This window comes from Rhopalosiphum maidis, chromosome 2 (genome assembly GCF_003676215.2).
Source record: "Rhopalosiphum maidis isolate BTI-1 chromosome 2, ASM367621v3, whole genome shotgun sequence".
Classification (NCBI taxonomy): Eukaryota; Metazoa; Arthropoda; class Insecta; order Hemiptera; family Aphididae; genus Rhopalosiphum; species Rhopalosiphum maidis.
In genome coordinates this window covers 49,776,520-49,793,642 of record NC_040878.1, presented here as the reverse complement: position 1 = coordinate 49,793,642, position 17,123 = coordinate 49,776,520, and the positions used below count along the sequence as shown (strand labels likewise).

At 25.1% G+C, this 17,123-nt stretch overlaps 1 protein-coding gene across 2 annotated transcripts; it reads left to right on the top strand.

Moving 5' to 3' along the window:
- The first annotated feature begins 927 nt into the window (after positions 1-927).
- LOC113551307 (restriction of telomere capping protein 5) lies at positions 928-17,105 on the top strand. Of its 2 annotated transcripts, XM_026953478.1 has the most exons (11): positions 928-1,924; positions 4,570-4,632; positions 4,820-4,993; positions 9,579-9,728; positions 9,784-9,939; positions 10,043-10,057; positions 10,124-10,309; positions 15,297-15,367; positions 15,533-15,705; positions 15,768-15,951; positions 16,080-17,105. In XM_026953478.1, exons 1-11 carry the CDS (start codon positions 1,808-1,810, stop codon positions 16,222-16,224), a joined length of 1,434 nt encoding a protein of 477 aa, XP_026809279.1. In that variant the 5' UTR covers positions 928-1,807; the 3' UTR covers positions 16,225-17,105. The 2 variants fall into 2 exon arrangements, with proteins under 2 accessions (XP_026809279.1, XP_026809280.1); XM_026953479.1 differs by lacking the exon at positions 10,043-10,057 and having other exon boundaries at positions 931-1,924; positions 16,080-17,101.
- The last annotated feature ends 18 nt before the right edge of the window (positions 17,106-17,123 follow it).

Sequence of the window (17,123 nt, the reverse complement as noted above, 5' to 3'; positions counted from 1 at the left end):
AAATGAAAATTATGTCCATAAATTATAATATATCAATATAATAGGTATAAATGGTATATTTTATTATCAAAAAATACATCAACATTTCAATTTTAATCATACAACGCCATCTGTTCGCAATTTTTAAATCAGATTATCAGAAGGTAACCACTGAGCGGCAGCAGCTGTGCGGCTATAGTATAAACATACCACGATATTTTAAGATAGTATCATAAAAATTTAATCATGAAACATATATATCCGTGGATATATCTTGGTCCGTGGTTCTAATTTATAGATTTTAGTGGATAGTGGATAAAAAAAAAAAAGAGCGCAAGAAAAACAGAACGATTCGTGTTAAGCTCATGAAAAATTTTTTAATTCAAAACTAATACGAACGTTGACCAATTCACATATTATTATTCCTTTATTGTTACCACCATAGACCTTAAACTATAATGGCATACACGGTATAAGGTCTATGGTTACAACGAAAAAATATTTTATTGTGCAACGACAATAAATCATAATGAATTTGATTAATTTTTGTTTGGGTTGTCCAACCTGGTGATACCCGTATTAATCACGAACACACATAAATATATCTTTTGGATATCTACAACCGTGGTATTGATAACATTAATAATAAAAATAGGTAACCGTAGTATTATCTATTCCTCTATTATTTGCCAATCGCCATTCGGTAATCACCACAATACCAAAACAGTTCTTAAAAATAAGTAGTGGTCCTACGGCCCGCGCGACTAATCACCATTCACCAATCACGTCAAGTTGTCGGTGGTCGTGGGCCAGCAGGCTCGCTATAGCGCGGCTGGCGATATGAAACGCGCGAGCCCGACCCGCACATAATGGAGGGGCGGGGGAGGGGGAATAGTTTAAATTAAATGGACGAAAAAAAGGACAGCGGTGATACCATGGTAGGAGACACACAGTGCGTGTTCCTCTTTCATCGCGCTCGTACGCCAACTCTCAACGGCTGTGCGACGGTGTCTCCTCGTCGCTCTCTCCTGTGCCGCCGCCGCGTCCCATTTCGAAAAAATATTTCCTCTCCGTTGAAACGTCAGCGCTGAGGCCAACCGCAGCGCTGCTGTTGCTCGCCGCCCGTCGAGTCCGCTCTCGCTCGTCGTTCTACCTGTATTCGTTATGTTTCTTCTTTATTAGTTTTTATTACCACTATTGGCACAGTTTAGTCGTAGGTACTCGTATAACAATTATTATTATTATTATTATTATTATCATCATCATCACCGTCGTCTATTTGGATAATTTTTTTTCTCTTTTCACCCCGTCACGTTTACGTTCAAACGGCGTGTCCTTGCGTGCTCGTAAGTCGTGTTCATTCCGAGTTCCGATGGCGCAGGTCTACACCGTATTTGGCGACGACGACGACAATTAATTTGTTCACGGCGTGGTGGTGCTACTCGACGCCAATTGTCCAATATTGGTTCGCGACGACAACGCCCGGCCGCGATCCGCGATCTTCACACAATATTCCTCCCCGGAACGTGAGACGGACACGATATACACTCGTTATACATCCACCCCGCACAACAACAACAATAATGTTCAGCAATAAACATTTTTGATATCTGGTCTCCGCAGTGCTCGCTTGCAACTCGGACGGCCGCAAGTCCTTCTTTTTGTTATTTTAAAAATTTTAATTTATTTCGTTTTTTGAATTTTAACAAGTTTAATTATTAGTGAATGTGCGAATATTACTCATACCCCTAAGTTTTTCTTTTTTGCTCGTTGCAAATTCAAGTAAAATATTAACAACACGAGTTTCAATATTTAAAAATCATAAAAAATGGGCAACCACAACAGTTTCAATTTAAATCACAAGGAACAGTTACACTCTGCCAGGATTAATTCACTTAACAAGGACCCAACACTCGGCATGTTACCAATGGAGAAACTTGGAAAGGTATTCCTTTTTTTTCTTCTCATACCTACCCATTGTTTAAATATAATATGTAGTTTGTTTAGTAAGATGTAACTCATTCAATTTTGTAATATTGATCAAAAATTTAAATTGCATTAATTATTTATATTTTATTTGATAAACCTACTACAATTACAACCCTGATCAACTTCTGCTCGTATTATCCTATAATAAATAGCCATTGATTCAGTAAGTAAGCTGAGTACTTTTTCTAATTTCAGTTACCAACTAAAATTTAGATATTTAAGGCCATTAAGTATTATTTTTTAAAAAATTAATTATAATTATAGGCAAGAAGCTACCTAGTTAATTGAAATGATATAATTGTGATTTTGTCTTATCAATCTCATTGGTTATTTTTAATAGGGACCTATACTGTAGAAATGGTTATTATTTTCTTTAATTCAATATTTTTGTGTTGGAAAACTATACTTTTACCTATTATTTTGATTTTAGGTAATTAAAATTTGAAATTAATCTCTATTTTTATTTTTAAGATTTATTAATTGGATTTAGTTATTTGTTAGGTCAACCCTTTTATGTCTACATTTTTTTTTTAATTCTGAGTTACCCAATATGATTTTATACATCTTGTTGTATAAACACAATGTAAATATTTTATTTATTTGTGGTTAGATGTACTCAGAGCAGTTAAAAAGCATAGGTACCTATCATCCATATTGTTAGATGTGTTTATTGGCTTTCTAGATATAAAGCCTAAGGAACAAAGATTATCTATAAATTATAAAATAGGCTTATTTTATTTTATATACTTCATGCAGACTGTTAAATCCTATTACATTCACATAATATTTTAAATATACAATATATCATTTAACTGCTAACTTAACATTACTTTGAAATTTGTATAAATGAATTTATTACAAATGGATCTATATTAGGATACTTATTAGCTAATTTCAACATACAATTTATTAACGAGTTTAACATTAAGTTGGTAGAAATAGAAGTAATAAATTTGTAAAACAAATAAGTATTTCTTAAATTACAATTATTTATTTTAAAATTGACCATTGATAGTTATTCAAAATCTATAAAGGTATTAAGTAGTTTAAACAAAAATATTAAATCTAATTTATTAAGATATATTTCTAGAGGGTCCAAATAACAATTAAGTAAATGTACATGCGATGAGTGTGGATCTCTATAAATATTACATTTACAAAATACAAACCATATGTATAATAAATAATTTGTTTTAACTTTAGCTACTCTAGTTTAGCAGTAAATACAAAAGTACTTCTTCAAATTTATTAATTAGGTATCTATATTAGCATTATCTCTAAAATTACTTCAAAAGCATTCCTACAAAATTGTATTTCTATTTTATTCTTTTAGTGCATCCAAATTAAATAAAATTATAGTTATATCATGAAAAGCCCTTAAAAGTCAAAATACTCATACCTAAGTATAATCCAAATGATTTTATTTTAAATTTAAATATTCAAAATAAACAAAACCAAAATGAAACATAGATGTACTTAAATAATGACCTAAAATTTCAAATTCCTAAATTTTGTAACTGTATTTTTTAACTAGTTTTTAATGGTAGATTGTTATTGATAAGCATGAAATATGTCTTAAATTTTAGTTTGAAAAGACCACCATCTAAATAGGAATTTTGTAAAGATCATAATTATGTAATAGGTATATCTTAAAAAATATTTTAAGTTGAAAAAATAATCCAAGAAATATCCTATAAATTAAATAAGCAGGTACATAGTTTTAAAATAAAATTCTCTAGAACTACTTCAAACCCGTATTAACCCTATTAATAACAGTTATGATAAATAATTCAACTATCCAAAACCTGAAAAAATGTAATGTAATAATTGCTTATTTCATGAAATTGTTTTGTCATTCAAAATAATACCTATCTACTAGGACACCTGTTGTGAAATAAAGGTACTTGGGTATTACCATTTACCAAATTTATAGTTATAATTTTATTAAATTTTGTTGGTTTTTTTCTGAATTTCTTTTTGAATTATGTCTTTATGTTTAACCCTTTTATTTCCTACCTTTTTTTTTAATATTATACATTTTGGTTTTAAATTCCTAAGAAAAATGTTAAATAATATTTTAAGTTATCAAGGGAAGGTACATGTAATTAGTATTAGTATTAGATATAATGTACTATTGGACAAGCTAGTACCTTTATATGTAGATGGATAATAATAATTTTTAACTACACTGATTTTAGAGTTATTACTAGTCCAGTTTAATTAAGTATTATATGTTTTTACTGTGTCCTACAATTTCAGCTAAATACAATTTATGAACTACAATCTAAAATAATAACATAAAAATAAATCAACAATTAAATATGAAAAGTGTAATAAAATATTTATAATTTGTAAATCAATATTTCTAATTAAAACTCACTTATGTATTTTATATTACAAGACTTATTTAATTGTAACAAGAACACAAGAATATTGTGATTTTTTTTTTAATATGAATTTAAGCTATATGCTGTATTCTTGTACCTACCTTATAAACTATTAGACAATTTATCTGATTATTTCATACTTGTTATCCTATGTAAACAATTTTAATTTATATGATTGTTAAATAATATTCCTGATTTACTTTTAATGTTTCAGTTATTGATTCAAAAGAGTTTAGAAGAAGATTCAATTAATGGCATTGGCTGTGGTGTATTTAAGGTACTTATCTAGTTTAGTTAAATTTATTAGATTTTTTTTTTTGTCATATGCAATAATAAAATAAAAAATTAGATAATTATTAATATAATTCATGTCATAACTATTTTTTATGACTATAAATATAATTATTACTCATAGATATATTTAATTTTAATTTTAATGATGTGTGTTTAAATATTTTTTCAAGCGATACTTGTTTCCACAATATCCTGAAATGGCTCGTAAACTTTTTGCATTTCTGGTAACTTCATCTGGTGGTCCTGCTTCTTCCCATGTAATTAGTTATTCAAACTTTAAAACCCAAACTGAACGTTTGCTGAGTGTTTTGGCTGATGACCGCCAAGTATTGATGTACGTCACGGTGAGCGAGTCTTAATAATTTTATATTTGCAATTGGTAGATAATAACTAAATTAATAATCTCATTGAAGTAATATAATTATAGCGCATGATAGGTATTAAACAAAACAATATATTTAATTGTTAAAATATAACAATAAAGAATATGTTTTTATTGCAATATTAACTTAAATTTGAACATAAGTTAATAATTAATAAAATTAATATTAAAAAAAAAATCAGTTCAATTAATGATTTATTAAATTGAATAAGTAATTTATAATCATATTTTGTTAAACTATTAATAATATTAGTATTTTAGATTTTGTTTATGAACACTTGGTATATTTTAATTACTTCATACATTGTTATAAGTAAATAAAACAATGATAGGTTTTAATTGAATTGTTATAAATATGATAATTCATTTAATGGATATTTACACTAATTTTCTGTAAATTTTTGTAATTTAGAAAAAAAAAATTAATGTTTTTTTTTAGGATGAAGTATTTATAACATTATATTTTTGATCCGTTTATAGTTTATGAGTCTATTAAAAGTTACTTTAATTTTAGTCCCTAATGTCATCTTAACAACTAGAATACTTGGTGAATATAGTTTACGAAACAGATATTCTAATTTGCATTTGTGTTTGTGCCAATATAAGATAAAACTGTGTTTAGCCTTTAGTTTTTATTTATTTTAAATTATCAGCCAAACTATCTGCTGTCATTTAAATTATCGACCCAATTGTGAACATCAGGATCTCATAAAACTATTAGTCATTGATATAATTTCTAAACTAAAATTTAATTTAAAATAAATATTAATTATATTCATTGTAAATGTTTTGATTTTTTACTTATATATTTGAAGTTACTCGCAAATAGGTAGGTACTGTTAATAGATAATTGCCCTTGCCAATTTATAATCTATCAGTTTTAACCTCTATATACTTTGTTCAGTTTGTCGATGATAAATGATAATGAATGATTCATTATTACCAATACCACAGAATTTTTCTAATTGAACTCTAGAAAACTGATAATTCCAACTATCATAGTATATTGGATTTATTTTTTGTTATTATCACGTTATAATTGAATGATTTACTTCTATAGTATTTTTGCTGACAAGTTAATATGCTAAAATAATTATATATGTAATACCTTAAAGAGGACGCCATACCCCTATGTATTGTCTCTGTCTTACTAACGTACATCATAACAAATTTTCGTTCAGTAGAATACATTTTGTAATGTTAGCTTTAATATTAGAGTTAATTTATCTATTATCAAATTTAAAGGTAAGAGTATTATCTAGACAATGACATGATTTTATTGATATTATTTTAAATTGAGTTATGAATATTTTAAAGTCGTTATATTTTACATAGCTGCAACTCACTTTAAAATAATAGTATCATTAAAGCTATATGTCATTGTCTAGGTAATATTCTTAGCTTTAAATTTCATAATAAGTAAATTTAGTCTAATATCAAAGCTAATGTCACTAAATGTATTCTGCTGAACGAAAATTTGTTATGATGTACGTTAGTGAGACATAGACAACACATGTGGGTATGGCATCGTCTTAAGGGGAAGTACAACCTGCATGTGTTATGATCTTTTTGAAACTGTACATATAAAAATTATCATAACTTACTTAAAAATAATAATGTCAATAAAAGGCTACTGGATAATTATCTTACCTTTAGATTTTATAATAGGTCAGTTTACTCTAATATTAAAACTAACAGCACTATATTGAAAATGTTGAATGATAATTTGCTATGTGTCGCATGTGTGTAAGACGGAGAGAACACATGCAGGTACTACATCCTCTTAATGTATAATGCATAAACTCATAGTCTTAAATTTTAATTTTATAAAGTATTCATAGAAAATATTGTGTCTTATGGTTACGAAACACGCCAATATATTTATAAATATCTCATATAATTTAGTGATTTAATTTATACAAGAATATGTTGATTAAAGATATATTTTTTATGCTTTAAAATATCATAATATTTATTGGTAGGTACTTCATAAAATATTAGTAATTTGATCCTCAATAGCTAAACATATATGTGCAATTTGTTATGGCATTAAAATATAACTATTAATAAAAGAATATTGCATCTAAATTGGTTTAAAAAAAATTAATTATTTAATGCTAAGAAGAGAAAACAAATAGTGCGTGCGCTGCTGACATTCCCTTAATACAGTTAGTTTAATAACAGGGAGATTTTGTTATTTAAAATTAAATTTATTTGGTATGTTTTAAAGTATTGTAATATATATATATAATAATTATATATTCATAGTTTACAGTGCACATTTTTTTTTCATTGATTGTAGTATTTAATGCAACAGCTATATAAAATATACCTATATAATAAATTGTAGTGTGTTATCAATTTTTATTAACAGATAAATCTATATACTTTATACATCTTAAATTATTTATAAAGATATATTTGGACTTTGGTCTTAAATTATATAAGATTAAAATATGGAATGTTTATTGTTTAATAGTTTATAGAGGTCCTATGTTCTGATTAAAAAACTATTAATCAGTCATTATATAATTGTTAAGTTGGCCAATTACTTTATAGCTTACATAGTCCAATGTATTTAAATTTATTCATTCAATAAATATTTTGATAATAACATTTTTTATCTATATTATCTAATAATTAGTTGAAAATGTGTTTGTTTTAATAATTGTAGGAAACTATATGAATTTATCTAGATGCTATTGATATTCAAAGATGAATAATATCTATGTAATTTCTAATACTAGATATTCTGTCAACAGTGACGGTTTTGTTTATAAATTTAAAATTATACAATATAACTTAATGATTAATATTTTTTTGTAAATTGATACATAATATTATGTGTAAATGATATCCGTGGTTTTAAAAAAGTAATTCAATAATATAACTTCATCATATCATTAAAACAATTCTTGCATAATTATTTTTCTTTTCAAATTTAATCATAGGTACTTCTAAATTAAAAAAAACAACATAATTCATAGAAATATTTACTTAAGAATATTCCTTTATTTTATTTAAAGTATATACCTAAATGTAGCATTCTATTATTTTTTTTTCATTCTAATTATATACTTTTAACTCAATTTAAATTTAACAAATTATAGATTATATTAATATGTAAATACGATATAATATATAATTATATATCAATTAATCAAACTATTAAATTATTGAATGTAAATGCCTAGGATAATATTATTTCTCTTAATAATAGTTAGGCAATTTAATGACAATATTTAATTTTTATTTATTTATCTATACATAAATGTGCAAACTCTTTAATGATAGTGTACATGAGTACATAATAGTGACAAATAACAATTGAATATATTATCTTATAAAATCTTTCATAGCTATAAGTATAAATATAATTATATGTTTATTACATGTTGTTATGATCAGTTATCATTATAAATATTGCGAAATGTCCATTTAGAATTTAAATAGATAGTTGTCTAGACCAAAAACAGTTTATTTCACTTAAAATGATAGCAAATTCTATAATAATTTAAATATCAAATACAGAATAGAATTAACTGCATAAAAAATTTATCACATAACACTTTTATAGCAAAAATATATGATAGGTTTTGGATGTTAAGATTTAAGAGGTTTTATGGATTCTAATTAATTTGAGTGCCGCTTTTTTTCATTATAAATTCTGTAGAACATAATATAAATTTAAATCTTGTAATCTACTGTAAAAAGAACATTTAGTAATACAAATTTTGCCTTCTAAATGAGGTTATACATGGGCATTTCAGTTGTTTTGTTTTAATATAATTTATTTTCTATAGTCAATGGTAACAAATTGTAATACTTTTCATAAGAAGTATGGAAATAATAACCTATATAGTATGGTATGCAGTAGTTTTAATTGATAATTAAATAGTTGTTAGTGTGAATAATAGAATAACTAGGCATACACTATTGTCCTTGAATTTTAAACATATATGAAATGATAGTAATGATGAAGTTATAACAGCTGTGTTATGTGTCCAACTATCTCAGTGATTAGGCTCAGTACCATAATACTAAATTAGTAACAAATTTTAATTCATACAATTATGAACATGTATAAGTTTACATACAAAAATATAATTTATAAATATTTACTATATTTGTAATTTGATGAATACTTCTTTATTTATAGCATAATAAAATAATTATAAACTTTTATTTTAATTTGTTTTATAATAACTCATAAAAAATATTTTATTTGATAAAGCAGTTAAGTTTTTGAGGGGGCCTGGGAAAGGAGTTAAAAGCATAATATTTTCGTGTCAGTATGATATATGACACACACACACACATATATATATAATTTGATTTAAAATTAAACTATTTAGCAAAAAAGGTCATATTTATTATTATTGCAGTTCTCTTTCATTTTTTTTTTTCAAACTGAAAATTATAATTATTGCTTAGAATAATGTTGAAAGTAAAATAATATTGGTTTCAAATTTTTTATGGTTTAAATTCTTATACACTTTTCTTGATGTACAAAGAATATTCTTTTATTTACTATTACTAATTGTTAGATGTATGCTGATGGAAAAGAAGAAATTGATCAAGACCAATTTCGAGATCTACTCATAGCTGTTTATAAACTAGCGATGGATCATTATCCTGAAGGCCCTCAGTCGTGTCGTTATATATTTAAGACTGTTCAAGCTGTTGTTGATTCTGCAGTGAGTTTAATTGCTTTATTTAATTTTATGCATGTTAATTAAAGTTAATTTTTAGTTTCATAAAAAATTAACACTAAAAGTGGGTTACTTGACCAATTGGATACTTCAACATTGCCCACGGTTAATTGTCTTACTCCATCGATATATTGTTCACATCTTGTCCACCGGTTACAGATCCGTTATTGAAAAGTGCCCATATTCCAAACCTAATGTAAGTATATATATTCATCTTTAAATAACTATGATTTATTTTTATAAAGGGAAAACAATTTAATAATTTTGAATATGATTCTATTTTGTTATTACCTCATTAGGAAAACGAACCTAATGTGAGTAAAATTTACTGAATTGTTTGTGATTTAATTAAATATTAATTGACTCTTTTTTTATTACAGGATCTCGAATTGACAACTCCAGTTTTGGAACAAGAAAACTTGTTCAAAGCCGAAAAGAATCCATTATTGCCATTGTCTCAAGTGTGGATATTATCTACAACATTACCAGCATTATATACTCAACCAATTTTGCATTCCAAACCAACACCAAATTGTTTCAACACTCAAAACTTCTTATCAAAATTTGTAAGTTTTTGATTAACATATTATAAACCTTTTTCTAGAGGGGACTATTTTCTTGATTCAAAGTTAATGATACATATAAAAAGTACATTCTCTGAGATTTTTCATCTTTATTAAAGTATTCATTTTTTAAACATTAAGTTATAATAAAACATAAATAAATATTAATAGTACTAAATTATTTTATTCATAATATTAAATTTAACCATTACTTTGCCTTGCCATAATTCCACACATACTCTACATTCATATTTAATATTTTAGATTTTAGATTTCTTTTTATTTACTATAAAATGTGAGTTTCATTGTCATTCAATAAATATTATACAACTCAAATAAATTTAAATATTAGTTCAAATTAAATTAATCATTTATTATTGATCTGTTTTAAATAATTTTACTGGAACACAACAATTTTATTAAAATAGGTATAATATATTATAGGTTACAGTACATTTCTAATATAATCTTCAAATAGTAAAATTTCCTTTGTAAAATTGTGTATTCAACCACATTAGACAATTAAACATTGTAAAGGAGTTATTTTATATACAAATATAAATTCATTAATATTATGTTATTAAAAACCCATTTCTCAAGCTGTTTATCTTTTTGTTTGTTTAAGGAGTTTTTTAATCTCTCAAGTTCTCATTTAAATAAACTTTTTCTTTTGGAAGTATAAATATTTTGTGAATTGTGTGAAAGTAGTATTTACTAGTTGAATATTTAATCTGAAATGATATATACAATTTAATACTCAAACAAAGTTACTAATAGTTGGCAACTCTACTTTTAAAACCAGTTTTAATAACTGTTTAAGTTTGAAGAAACTAATTTAATTATTTTGCCTTCATTACTAATTTGACTGTTCGGCTTACACTGTTAATACAAATCGCAAAGAAATAATATTATACAAGTGTAAATTGATTTACTTAATCTTTATTTAACAATATTTAGAGTGAAAAGACAATTTGTGTACTATGTGTTTATGACCATAACTATTTTGTTGAATGGTAAATTAATTTTTCATATATTTTAGGGTAGATATCACATAATTTTTTGTTCGATTTTAAATTATATCAATAAAATTTCTTAGTCAAATTAATTACATTATCACTTTTACAGATTTTATAATTTTTTAATCTATAAACATTATTCTTATTTCTTACGTAAAAATCTAACATCTTTGTCATTTGTTTTAATATTTATATATATATTATTTAAAATAAAATTGAATTTCAAAAAGAAACTTTGACATGATAATTAATTTTATTTAGTGGTAAAAATTTGTATCCATCTATTTTAGATTCTGAGCAAATGAGTGATAAATGAAATGATTTTACAATGATCTGGTTTTTTTTTTTAATTTTTAATTATTTTTGTTAGTCATAATTTTTTAGAGCATTATAAATGCTTCATACTTCAAGTAGTACTTCAAGGGAAGTAAATTGAAAGTAGTAAAAATTCCTGGTACTTTTCAAATTAATCGGGTTAATATAATTCAAATATTAAAATTGTCTTCTTTTTTTATATTTCAATTTATGTTGTTTTATTTAAAAAAAAATGAAGCTTGATCAAAGGTTCTTCATAAGTTGTGTTTTAGTTACTAATGTTGACGAGGTCAAAATCACATTAATTCATAATTTTTTTAATTTTAATTATTAAGGATTAAATTTAATACAGAGATCCCTCAAGCTTTTCAACAAGATTTTAAAAATATACACAATTTTATTGATGCCACAATTTATTATTATTATTATTATTATTATTATATAGCTTAATTTACATTTGTTTATAAAATCATCAATCATAAATAGGAATTAATTGATAAATAACTTAAATTTGAATGTGTAAAAAAATATACTAAAACAACAAAATAATATGTGTGTAACAATGTTAAAAAAAAAACAATAATTATCTTGATACATTAAAAATATTTCGTTTGTAATAAACAACATGTCAATTGACTTCTCTATTTTAACATAATATACTATTTATTTCAATCTTAATTTATCATGCACAATTTTAATATTTTCTTAATAATTGTAAAATATTTGTCTGATACCTATGGATTTTGAAAATAATTCATAGACAGTAAAAACTATATACTTAACATTTTGTGATATATTCTCAAATGTACAATATCAAATTTGCATTCAGCAACACCAATTTTGTGTTGATAGTTTTAAATACTAGATCATTAGAGTGAATTTGCATGGACTTCTTACGAAGCTTATAGGTAAGGAATATCTGTATTTATTTTATTCACTTGTTTTTTTTAATTTTCAAACAAATTGTAATCTTCTTTGTATTGTAAAATTGTACATACTCATTACTCGCTTAAGAAATCAAATATCGTAAAAAAACTAACGTACAAGTATAAATAGTATTCTTACCTTTAGGATTTATAATAGGTAGGTAAATTTATTCTTATAAGCTAACAATTCAAAATTAGTTCTACTGAGTGCAGAATTGCTAAGTATGTATAGTATGTTTTATGTATGTTGAAAAAAATCGACGCAATATTCGGGTTTGGCATACATTTAATGTTGTCTGTATATTATTATATATTAATATGGTATCTACTTATTGTTTCCAAAACTTTCAAATTTTTCAATTTACCCCTAAATACTATGATTCTAAGATATTAGTGTGTCCCGTGAATTATTTATTAATCCTATTTCGTAATAATACGCAATTATTTTTGTCTTAATTCTAGGACTTAGTTATACTTGTAGACAATCATTTTTTTTAAAATTATATGTGTACAAAAAAACCAACCGTAAATAATTATTTTAACATTTTATATATCTTTCAAATAAAGAAACATAATATAAGCCAGTTATAAATGTGACCATGATACTATTGAGCCGTTAAGGTCAATGTCGATTGTCCTTGATAAGTAAAATGTATATACCATACATAAATGATTTTCCAATCATTATTTTCAATTTATTTATTAAATTATGTAGATTCATAGTTGAATAATATATAAGTAAAAATGTAGAATAGAGACATTTTCACAGTTAAAAAGTAGCCAATATAAATAAACATAAATCACAACTAAATTAAATTATTATAGTAACTTAATGATTATTATAGTTAATACTCCAGTCAGCGATAAAACATACTTTTTAGTATAAAAACTGTTTTAGCAAATTGGATACATTTATTAAATAACGTTTAAATATTGATTATTTTTTGTTATTTAAAGTTTCAAATCACCGTGTTAAAATAATAGGTACGAGCCAGTTTTTAGTAGAAAAACTGTAGTATGTTTCATTATCGTCAATAATTTTAATCTTAAACAAAACATGGCTGTTGCCTGTTGCTTATATTTGTGAATATCTATGAATACCTGTACAGGCTCGACGATTGCGAAATTTATTTTATTTTATTAATATAATACATTAAATTGTATTACCTACATAGTACATACTTAAATATTACATTGTTACAATAAAATTCATAATATCGCTATCCTACACCAATGTTCATACCCAAAACTACCTGTACTACATAGTCTTTATCTGCCTGATTTTTTTTTTACATATATTTTAATATAATTACAAAAATTGAAACAATAGTTACGCAGAAATGTTAAACCATACGTTATTCTCACTATATTTAAAAAACTTCATAATATATGTCTTGAAATATGCGAGTTTTTAAAAGAATTTGTATTTGATTATTTCCAATTTTCAATTTGAATTTATTTTGGCACTTGTATCAATGGTACAATAACTGTAATTTCGTTCGAAGAGTTGTACTTAAATACTTTGCACCGATCTTTTAATTTATAAATAGATTAATTTTAACAAAACACGCACGTGCGTACAAAACAACATAATTTGGTTACGACTATTTTTAAATGTACATACCTACCTAATGTAAAGCTTGTAAATTAATAGGTATTTTTCATTATGTTTTTCGCAATTATTATTGTCGTACTATTTTGTTTTGTTTATTTTATTTTTATTGTTGAACCTCAATAGACGCTACGTATTTTCACTATTTTATGATTGGAAATAATATTAAAAGTAAAAATGTAATAAATTAGACAAAGAGAGTATGGTAATATGGTTAAAAAATTGTGTTGGTTTGCCAATTAAATATTCGTATATATTATTATAAAATAAATAATAATGTTTGGTACTTTTTTGATCGATTTATTACGGTGGTGCCGACTACCGATGATGGGAAGTGAGAAGTGGAGGAACATCGTAGTTTTATAAACAAACAAAAGAAACAAATAATAAAAACGTATTTTGCCCAATGTAGGTCATTCATATTATATTCTATTGTGTTAGGAGTTACTACGAAGTAAATATATACACTGTACACCGTACACGTGAATCAGCATATTTAATTATTTCAAGGCGACTTAAGTAATTTTTATCTGATACGCATGTATTAATTGAAAAATGTTCCGTGAGTAGATTACAATTTGGAAGATACCTGTAGACAGTAGTTGTTTACATTTCATTCCGATTTCGTCATACACTAAATAATATTATATCATGTAGTGGTTAAAAATAACTTTTTGATAATGAATGATATCATTCAATATTGAATTATAACACGTCTTATGAATGCATTTGTACAGTATAATTCAAGATCAAATGGTGCTAATTGAGCGTGGAAAAAAATAACAAAAATTTAAAACGGCCAATGAATAATTGTTTAATGTGTGTTTTTTTTAAATTGACATTGTAGAAATATGAAATGCGAGTTGTAGACTGTAGTCAATAGGTACTATAAAATAGACATTTAATGAGAGTGAATAAACTATATATATGATCACCGCCTAAAGTACTTATTATCAATCTTCATTAACGATATAACTAATGTAAAATAGGAATAACAAATTGAATCAAGTATGTGTAATTAGTAGCTAGGGCTTAGGCAATAATGGGTAATTGTTATTAAATTGGTAATAGAAAACAAGCTGAAAGCATCCGAGCTTTTATGTTTTATATTTCTATTACAGTTGGACTTTTCTTGTCCATCACATTGGACCCTATTGTACAACAGCAATCAACACGGTATCGGAAGTAATAGGTAATTATTTCCAAGTAAACTATTATGAATACTTTATTCCTGTTTTGAAATGTATATGTCTTTACATTGTGCTTTACATACAACGTTAAAAGAAAACGTTAGTGTGCGGCTCTTAATTAATAATTTAGGAATATAATCTTGTGTTTTTCTTCTTTTTTTCTATAGGTTTTTACATCATGTACTAAGTTATCGAGGGCCAACGTTAACATTCTTGCGAGGTGATGAAGGGGTCTTATTTTGCATGGGAGGTACATCTGAATGGCGGGAGTCACACCAGTACTGGGGTGGAGATGACACCATTATTTTGCAATTATTACCCCATTATAAAGTAATCAACCGTAAGTTATCATGATAACTTAAGAGTAAAAATTCTTTTTAATACCAACCAATTTCATTAAAGGTGGCCCAAAATCTATGTATTTGAACACATCAATACGTGGATATCCAAAGGGCATTAGAGCTGGTAACGACCCTAGAAAACCATCAATTGAAGTTGATGACTCGTTTCAACATGTTACTCACTGTGGCATACCATACAAATTAGAAAGTGTTGAAGTATGGGGTTGTGGTTCACCAAAAAATAGGTATTTGTTACAAATTTTTATACTTGTTGTATTTTATAATTTTCTACTTAGGGACTTATAAATTTCTTAAATATAAAATTAAATACACATTCACTAATACTAGTTATAATGTTTATTTTATATTTTAGAGAAGTACAATTGGATATAAAGAACTGGCAAATAAAAGAAGCTGAGAAGAACCGAAAATTAAAAATGACATCTAAAGAATGGTTAGATCACCCTGATAGATACTTATTAGAGTTGGCTGGACGTCAGACATATTCAACATCATAAACCAGTTTTTAATCATATATTTTTTTCAGTCCTCATAATGTTGTTTTTGTATGTGTATATAAGATATTTTTTTAACTATATTTCAACTCGTGCTTTAATTTCTCGACGTACTTACGGTTACAAGAGTATTATTTTATCAGTATTAACCGAATACCAGATAAAGTTTACTATGAATTATAGAAATTGACCATAGTTTTCAAAATAGAAATACTTAAACAAATATAAATATATTGAATTATTGAAAGTTTTAAAAGACCCATGTATTGTCTATATATATTTTTTTATTCTAACAGTTTATTGTGTCCATAATAGATTAATGAAAAAAATTGTTTTCTACATTGGTTCTACAGTTGAATTAAATACAGTAATCTTGAGTTCCACACTTCAATCCATCATTATTAATTAAATTAGTTAATCTAATAAAATTCAAGATTTATACATATCTGTTATTTAAAATGCAATCTTTTTCTTATTAACTGTTACAATGTTAAAATTTAAATTTTTTAAATTATAACAAAATACAACAGAACTTTTTTTTTGTTAAGTGATAAACCTGTGATACATCTTAAAGCTCATTTGATGATCGTGTAAGCAATTTTTATTAAATTATTGACGAATTTAATAGCAAGTCTGAGGGATTTTCAATCTCAAAAATGTATTTGAAGAGCCATAAAAATCAATGATTTTTTTAATCTATTCTTGTGTATTATTTTTTTTTGTGTATTTAATTATTACAAAAAAAGTAAAATAATAAGAAAGTACTCTTCAATTTATTTGAGGTGTTAAATAAAAATTCTTATGTCTTGTATCTAAAATAGAGCTATATTTTAAAGATGATATAAGATCGTAATTTATTATTTTACAATTCTTTTTACTTATAATAATTTAGTCATTTATCA